This window comes from Furipterus horrens, unplaced genomic scaffold, assembly GCF_987537825.1.
Source record: "Furipterus horrens unplaced genomic scaffold, mFurHor1.1.pri manual_scaffold_4, whole genome shotgun sequence".
Lineage (NCBI taxonomy): Eukaryota > Metazoa > Chordata > Mammalia > Chiroptera > Furipteridae > Furipterus > Furipterus horrens.
Window position 1 is genome coordinate 172,963,994 of NW_028327174.1, and position 9,589 is coordinate 172,973,582.

The window sequence follows — 9,589 nt, forward strand, 5'->3', positions numbered from 1 at the left end:
GAGGTGGTAATGGCTCAAACAAGCAGCAGCGGTGGTGGAAAGGACAGTCTCACATTCACACGTGGTAGATAAAAATCAGGAGGGATATCCTGGCAGTGAGCAATCCCAGGCCTAGGCCAGATTGCACTGCACAGCCCAGAGTTCCAGCACCAGAAAGATAAACCTCCATTACTAGCTATAAAAACCAGGGGTTTGGGGTGGCAGAAGAAACTGCCGGATTTAAGGCCTGCATGGGGTGGTGGAAGAAACTTCTGGATTTTCACTGTGTAAAGGGCCCACACGGTCTTGGAATGTATGCAAACCCAAGGATGCCAATCGCATATGGGAAGTGGGTGAAGTGACTGGAAATGGAGCAAGTACCGGGCAAATTGCTGGAAGCCAGGCAGGGGCATTGTCCTCTCTCCAAGCCCCCCACCACAAACAAAGCCACAAAGCAGTGAAGCAGGTGGCCCAACCCTGGCAATTACCTAAGGCTCCACTCCACACAATTTACAGGTGCCCTTGCTACACAGGCCATGCTACTAAGACAAGGAGTCAAAGCAGCTCTACCTAATGTACATAAACAAACATAGGGAGGCTGCCAAATTGAGGAGGCAAAATAATATGGCCCAAATGAAAGAACAGAACAAAAACCCAGAAAAAGAACTAAATGAAACAGAGATAACCAACGTATCAGATGCAGAGTTCAAAACACTAGTTATAAGGATGCTCAGAGAACTCAATGAGTGTGGCAAAAAAACAAAGGAAGAAATGAAGGTTACACAAAATGGAATAAAGAAAAATTTACAGGGAACCAACAGTAAAAGGAAGGAAGCTGGGATTCAAATCAATGATTTGGAATAAATGAAAGAAGTAAGCAATCATAACGGGAAGAAACAAGAAAGAAAAAAAAAAAAAGTAGAGGCTTAGGAACCTCTGGGACAACTTTAAACATACCAACATCCAAATCATAGGGGTGCCAGAAGGAGAAGAGGAAGAGCAAGAAATTGAATACTTATTTGAAAAAAGTAATGAAAAAATACTTCCCTAATTTGGTGAAGGAAACAGACATACAAGTCCTGGAAGCAGAGTCCCAAACAAGTTGGACCCAAAGAGAACCACACCAAGACACATCATAATGAAAATGCCAAAGGTTAAAGATAAAGAGAGAATCTTAAAAGCAGCAAGAGAAGAGAAGAGAATTAATTACCTACAAAGGAGTTCCTATAAGACTATCAGCTGATTTCTCAAAAGAAACCTTACAGGCAAGAAAGGGCTGTCAACAAAGTATTCAAATTGATGAAAACCAAGGACCTACAACCAAGATTACTCTATCCAGCAAAACTATCATTTAGAATGGAATGGCAGATAAACTGCTTCCCAGACAAGGTAAAGCTAAAGGAGTTCATCATCACCAAGCCCTTATTACATAAAATGTTAAAGGAACTTGTTTAAAAAAAAGAAGATCAAAACTCTGAGCATTAAAATGACAACAAACACAACTATCAACAACTGAACTTAAAAAACAAAAACAAACTAAGCAAACAACCAAAACAGGAACAGAATCAAAGGTATGGGGATTATTTGTAGGTTTATCACCTGGGAGGAGGAAGAGGGAGGAATGGGGAAAGGGTGCAGGGATTAAGAAACATAATTGGTAGGTACAAAACAGACAGGGGAATGTTAAGAATAGCATAGGAAAAGGAAAAGCCAAAGAACTTACATGCACAACCCATGGACATGAACTAAGCAAAGGGAGGAGGATTGCTGGGGGAAAGCGGGGTACTGGGAGGAGGGGGGCAAAGGGGAATAAATTGGGACAACTGTACAGCATAATCAATAAAATATACTTTTTAAAAAAGAAAGAAACAGTATGATTATGTCCTCAGAAGAAACTACTACATTTCCACTTCTTCAGTCTCAGTCCAGGCGCAGGTGGAGTGGTCTTCCCTCCACAACTTTATTCCAAGGGCTTATGAGACCTGTCAGAAGAAGCAGTCTATTCCCCTGTGAGCAGTACAATGAGTAGTTCAGGGATGGATACATGACCAACTGGAACCCATAAGTCACAATGTTGTCAGACTGACATCACATTTTTAGCATCACTTTGTACCTGCTACTACACAAAACCTGAGGAAGTCAGAACAGAAGACAGAGCCAAGAAGTGGGAACTGAATCCTGATGACATTGAATTGAGTCCCTGAGTCAGTTCTACTACTTGAAGCCAGCCTTACCCCTGGACTGTTCAATTATCCATCAGTACATTCCCATTTTGTTTACACCTGTTGGATTTTATTTTCTGTCATTTATATCCAAATGATTCCCCACAGTACAAGGGAGGTTCTCAATCCTTGGCGCTACCTTTGGAAGGAATATATATTCTCTGAGCTCAGTTCCCGCTTATGTAAAAGGGGATAACAATATCTATTTAAGAAGTTATAAAGATTAAATGGAATAATAATTGTCAGAGTATGATTTTGTTCCATAACACTGAGAAGCAAGAAACACCACATTACTTAATTAAATCTGGTTCAAAACTTCCATTTACTAGGGTTTGAGGACATCCAATCTTAATCATGACTGGGGGCCTTTTTCCCTCTTTAGTGTGGTATACACTGACCAAAAACAAAAAAAGAAGAGGAAAAGAAAACCACTTAGAAAAGAAGCTCAGGCTGAGTCTGTCACAGTTGCCCCTAGGATGTGCATTGTCTAAATCCATGTGGTGCATTCAAAGACAGGTGGCTCTACAACATCCCTGCCAATATGCACTTCAGCATCTTTTGCTGCAGTTCCCAAGACTATGTGCTAGATGTTCAGTGGCCTGACCATTAAATCAGCTGTCCCCCTCAGAAGTCCTGATGCCTCCTAGTGAACTTTTGTACACCCTCTGTCATTCATGAAACCCATTGCTACATCTTTTTTCCCATATCCCTGGACCCACTGCTGTCTTTGGGCAACTCCTCTTTCCTCAACCCAGCACATCCTTCATCTTCTCCTTCTCAAGAACTCCCAGCTAAATTAAGTTCCCCTCTCACACAAGGGCCTGGGTAAGCTTGTAGATCAGGTGTCTTGCAGCTTTGGTTTGGGGCTAGAAAATACAAATTCCATTAATAATTCCATGAAATAAGAAACCTAGTTTTCCTGGAAAAGAGAACAAAGTTGCCTTTGTATTCTACTGGCAAGGAATAGGAGTCAGCAATTAATAACTTGGTAAATTATCCTTCCATAAGTGTTAATTAAATAGCACAGAATAAGTATTCAGTATTGCCTTGTCTAAGGACTCAACTTATCTTCTTCATCCCAAGGTAGCAAACTCAAATACCAGTAATACAAATGAGCAAACTGGACAAAGAAAACAAAATGAAAGACACAATGATAAACAGTAACTAACTCTTAGCCTTGGCATTAACACTGAAACTATGGTAAGACTATGGTGAATTGGAGAGCATATGTCCACTTCAAAGGCTACTCATTAAAGTTTTTAATTAAAAAACTACTGGCCACATTGTCTGAGCCAAATTTTACATATCAGTTGGTCACCTTTAAGCCTTTTTATGGTTTCAGCTGCTCCATATATGCTGCTAGATGGCAAATTTACATCTTCCCCATAGACTGCTCTCCCAATTTTCAGATCTATGTATCTAATTGCCTCCTGCCTAGCTTTTCCTTGTCACAGGCACCTCAAATTCAAATGTCTAAAGTGGAACCCATCAATTCCACACAAACCCTATATTGGTATCCAGGTCTGTGTTCCCTGTCTCAGTAAAATGGCACTAACATACACACCCAGTTTCCTCTCAGAAACCCTGGAGTCATTCTTAACTCCCTCTCTCTCCACCCATCCTATTGCTACCAAAGTCTAATCGGTTATATCTGTGGAATTCTACTTGAACTCATTATTCTCCATTCCCACCATCACTGCCTTGGTTCCGGCCTCATCTTTTATTTTGCCTAAATTAAAGCAAGAATTCCCTAACTAATCTCTTGCCTTTAATCTTTAATCTCTTTACCCTCACTATAGCCAGAGTGTTCTTTCCAAGACACAAACTTAATTTTGTCACTTCCCTGCTCAAAACTTTTCAAAGATTTACCATTATCGTCAGAATAAATTTCAACTTCTTAGACTGGTATTCAGGCCCTTTTGTGATCTTGTCTTTCTCCTATTGCTTCCTCAACCCCGACCACATTGAACTACCTTCATTTTTCCTAGTGGGACATACTTTCTCTGCCCTAGCACCTTTATGTGGGCTTATTCCTCCTGCTTGCACTGTTCTTCTCTCACCCCTTACAGTCTTATTTTCTTGGTTCCTCAAACTAAGCATTAATCTTCTCTTCTGGGACATATCCCCTGACAAGCAACTCCCTTCCCTTCCCTAGGCTGGTTAGATGACCTTTTCTGCCTCCATTGTGCATATCACTATTTTTATTGACTATTACTTGACTGCTTTCCCCACTGAAACAGGACTTACTTTAGAGACTCTGTTTTACTTCTCTCTACTCAAGACTGAGCGTAATACCGGACCAGTCAATATATATTAGAAGGGTAAGGGGCTAGTCAAGGAACTAGTATAAATGACCCATGGACATGAACAACAGGGCGGGGATTGACTATGGGAGAGGGGGCTGGGCGGGGCAGGGGAGTGCAATGGGGAAAAAATGGGACAACTGTTATAGAACAATAAAAATTATATACATATTGAACTAACCAATCTAATCCAATTTAGGGTAGCAGTAGAGAAACCTTTCTTGCCCAAGATCACATGGCCAATCAATGACAGAACTAGAGAACCCAGGTCTCCTCAATTTTAATTCAGCGTTCTTTCTACCAGACTAAGCTGACCTTTGAGGGAGATGGGGTTAAAGAGAGGCATTAACTTGTACTGTGAAGACAGAGGTTGAAGGTTGGCCCTGAAAATAAGAATTGACATGGAATAAAGGGGAAAGAGGGGCAAATGAAGAAAAATGGTCAAGCAATTTGATTTATGTGTCATTCTTAATATGAATGCTTGCCAAAAATATTTCAGGCAACCTGAAGTCAAGTAAGACAGTTTGCAAATGACATGAGATTTTTTTAAAAGAGAATATTCTATTAAAAATGGAATGAGGCTTGTAATCAGGAACCTTAAAAGAAACAAATTTTTAGTGTAGCATGTACATAATATGGCATATACATGATGTATTACACAATTCTAAGCATATACATTTATTCATTTAATTCTCAAAACAACCCTATGTGGTAATAATATTTTCATTTTACAGGTGGAAAAACTGAGGCACTGAAAAATTAAATTTGACTAAGATTTCACAGGTAGAAAGTGGTAGAGCTCGGGTTCGAATGAGACAGTTTTGATGCTAGAATCCATGTCCTTAATCACAATGCCTGAAGCATAATTCTGATTTAGCAATCAAGACAAAAGTGGATCATGCAGGTTTCAGTGGATGAAGTACAAATTATCTCATGGAGGCAATTCTTTTACCCTAAATTCAGGAAGAAGGCCGTTAGGCATGTGCGGCATGGGAGTTCTTTGTTCTGTGATGCAGTGATGACATCAGGATAAACTGCCACTAAGTGGAGGAAAATGGATTGGCTGCTAGAGGGTCTCTTTGGGGCTGAGGGGGACAATGGGCTTCTCTGGAGCCAGCTGACCCACGCCCTGGCCTGCAGACACTGCGGCAGCAGCTGCCTCCAGAGCACAGGGAATACAGTGACATTATTCCTGTTCATGGTTTGGCAGATCCGGAGGTGGTGGCAGCTTGGGAGCTGGCGACATCTTCAGCCCTGGTCCTCTGGGGACACGATGCAAGGCAAGGTGGGTGACATAGATGTGCAGAGGACTAGATGACTGTTGACACCCCCTGTGAATTTTGGTGAGGAATCACTGACATGGATGTAAGCCCAAGTGAGTGACTATAAGCCTTAAATGTGAGGCTGGATGACGACCACTGACACTATATTTGAAGCCAGGTCAGTGATCACTTACCATAGATGTAGGATTATGTAAGGAATGCCAATCTCCACATGGAGGCTGGGTGATGGCCATTAACATTGGATGGGTAAGTGACTGTTGACCACAGATGTGGGGCCAGCTGAATAACCATTCACTCTGGATGCAGAACAGAGACTGAGCTTGCGTGTCTGAAAAGGCTTCATGCCTGATAGTATCTTTCTCTACCCCCCAGGGCCTACTACATCTGTACTGTGTGGCTTTTCTTGGTCATCAATGGAGGCAGAAGTCAGAGGAAGAGGAACAAGAAGAGGAAAAAGGAGAAGTGATATTTCTGGATCCACTGAAGCCATGTTCTCTTTCCAAAGAAGCTCCTATTGGAGAGCAAGCCACCACAGCCCCATCCCAACCATCCTGTGATTCTGAGAGCCAACACAAAATCATAGGGACACCAGAGCTAGTACTCATGCAGACCCCAAGCTCTTCCAGATCATTCCCCACCTTTCAGATCCTGACCAACCTGCCTGTGAGGCATAAGACAGCATCAGGGAGTAGTCTGCAGCAGAGAAAAAGCCAGTTCTTCTGGGAACTCCCTTCTCTGCACAGTGAGTCCTTAGAGGCTATCACCCTGAGCTCAGATGGCCCCTCTCCCCTGAACCTACCTGTTGGTCCTTCTGTCGGCTTCAATAAGCTTTCCTTCCTGCATAGGTTCAATCTGCTGTTTCCCCATATTGCTCCCCAACCCCACTTCCTACCTATAAAGTGCACACTACGAAGGATCTGGAAGAGATGGTCCCCGATCCTCAGCAACTTCCCCCTCCATCTTCCCCTTCTAGTCCATCACTACCCCTCCAACTTAAGTCCTTTCCCATAGACCACAAAGGAGTTCATTCTGGTGCTCAGGCCCCTACACAGTGGATTATGTGGCAGAGAGCTGTGCACTTGGTCTCTGAGGATCAAGTCCTGCACCCACAGCCTGAACTCCAAAGAACAAGATCCTCCAAGTTTTTCCCCTCATCTGAGGTGTGGTGGGGGATGCCATGGAATCCTGTCCTCCCACCACACATTCCAGATTTACTCTCTGCCTCTCTGCTGTATCCCTCTAACGTTCTGGGAGTCCTGACTAGGTGTGAGGCCCCCTGGAGGACCATGGTGCAAAATGAGGACTCCAAAGCCTCTGAGCCAGCACTCGAGGGGGTCAGCCCTACAGGAGGCCTATATGGATCTGAGGACCTCCAGGAAACCACAAGACAAAGAGAGAATCCTCAGATCTCTGAACCTCCAATCCTTGTCCCTTGCCAATCTGTAGCCCCCATAACAGAGCCTCAAGAAACTAGACCCTTAGGAGTTCCACCTGGATGTGAGACTCAGTGGAGAACCACAGGACATAAAAAGAGTCCACAAGCCTCTGAGACCCCAAAGCCAGCCCCTTACCAGCCCCCAGACTCCCTGTCAGAATCCCAGGAAATCAGCTCTGAAGGACTTTCTACACCTAAGGACTTCTTGGGAGCTATGGGGTACAGGCAGAAGCCTCAGGCCTCTGGATCTCCAATGCTAGCCCCCTGTCCTCCCTCAGACCCCCTGCCAGAACTCCAGAGAGGCAGTCCCCTGGGATATCCATCTGGATACAAGTCTCACTGGCGATGCAGAGAAAACTCAGGAAACCCACAGGCCTTTGAGCCCCCAGCCTCGGACCTCAATCCAGGGTTCTATGGAACCAGCCCTACATGTGTCCCATCAGGATCTGAGACTCCATGGAAAGACATGCAAAATAGAGAAAATCTTTGGGTGCCTGCAGACTCAGTTTCACCTCCCAGTCTTCCCTCAGCCTGTCTGCTAGAGTCTCTAGGAATGGGCCCCCAGGGAGTCCTGTCTAAGTCCACGGCTTTGTGGGAGACCACAGGGCAGATAGAGAACCTCTGGACCTTTGAGTCTACAGTTCCTGACTACAGTCAGTCTGTAGCTCCCATTCTTGAACCTCACAGAATCAATCCTGTGGGAGGCCCCATTAGATCAGAAACCGCATGGAAGGACATTGAACATTGCAGGAATTTCTGGGTTTCTGAGCCCCCATCTCTGGACCTCAGCTCATATCCAGCTCTCATACTGAAACCCCTCAGAGTTTGCCCCATGAGGGTCCTGTCTGATTTTGAAGCTAGCTGTGGGGACACACAAAGGAGAAAGAACCCCTGGTCCTCTAAGCTCCCAGCTCCCAGTTTATCCCAACAGCCACATAGAGCCAGCCCCTTGGGAGTTTTTTCTGACTCTGAACCTGTTGGGAGGCAAATGAAGCAGAAAACAATCTGTTGTGCTCCTCTCTCCCCATTCTGGGGCCCCAGCCCACTTCCAAACTCTATGTCAAAGTCTCACTCAAGTGAGCCTACTGGAGACCAAGGCAATTATAAGACTGAGGAAGCAGTGGAGCAGAGAGAGAACAGCTGGGCCACTGAGGTCCCAGCCCCAACTCCTAATACACTGTCTGATACTGTACTAGATCCACACATTGACGTTAAGTTTGTGAGAAGGAATGTACAACAAAGACAGATCCCCCAGGGCCCCTGCCCTCTAGCAGCAAATCCCCTGATGCCAATGCCCTGGCCTCCCACCCTAGCTGAAGCTCTAAAAACTGAGCCCAACCAGCCTGGCCTACTCAAGGAAGAGCTGTTCCCAGGAGCTAAGGCAGGGATCTCACCCTCCCAGAGAGAGGCTGTCCCAGAGGTGTCCACCCACTCTAGGATCCAGGCCTGGTACTGGAGTAAAGAATTAGAACTCAGGCTGAAGAAACTGCAACTGGGCCCTGCTTCCAGATCCCCTGGCCCAAGTCAATCACTTGGCAGCTACCCTGCCCTGAACTCCACAACTCCAGCAACTTGGAAACTCTCCTCCTACCCCTCACAGCAGACTTATCACCCCAGTCTTTGCCCCCACTCTTTAAGCTGTCATCCCTCAAAAGCTGAGAGCACAGTAACTCAACCTGTCCAGGTCTCCCACTGTTATTATTCTCACTCCTCTTCCAATCCTCAGCCATATGTGTCTGGTAGGATAGAACAAAGGTCTCAGAGAGAGGAAAGAATGAAGGCAAAGATGGTGGCCCAGGTCTCACCTCAAGGACCACGTGTTCACATGGAGGCCAGTGAAAACTGCCCAGGCTTGAGAGAACCCTCAAACCCTGAGGTTCCAGTCTCAGGTACCAGGGAAGACAAAGCTTCAGCCCTATCTTCAGCCAAAAAGAGAGAGAGCCCCAGGAAACCCAAAGCAGGAGACCACAGAAGAGGGGATGCAAGATTGGGGTCATCCACAGTTACGGAGAAGAGCCACCCAGCCCAGACCAGAAGACTACTGAAGGCCCCTATAAACCGATTTTTCCCAAGGAACCAGAGCTCTCTACACACTGCTCTTCCCCAGCAGCTCTACTCCAAGGCCACAGGTTCCCAGGATAAGCGGGAAGCAGGGCTGAGAATTGGTGATATCCTGATCCCTTGGCACTGTAAGCACTGCCCTTGGGCCCACCTGGAGCAGCATTTCCACTCCCCCACACCTCAGGCTCCCCCTACCAGGGGTCTTCGAAGGGTGCTAGCCAAGTTTCTGAGTACCTGTGGGCCTGGCCCACTAAATCCAGTGAGCAAGAGCAAAAGCTGGGGAAACACGCAGAGGAAATCCTAATA

General features: G+C 45.4%; 1 protein-coding gene across 1 annotated transcript; it reads left to right on the forward strand.

The window, feature by feature from the left end:
- The first annotated feature begins 5,558 nt into the window (after positions 1-5,558).
- SPATA31G1 (SPATA31 subfamily G member 1) lies at positions 5,559-9,589 on the forward strand. The gene is given in 4 exon segments (XM_090274342.1): positions 5,559-5,789; positions 6,160-6,649; positions 6,652-7,879; positions 8,207-9,589. Coding segments are annotated over 4 exon segments (3,330 nt in total). The 3' UTR covers positions 9,588-9,589.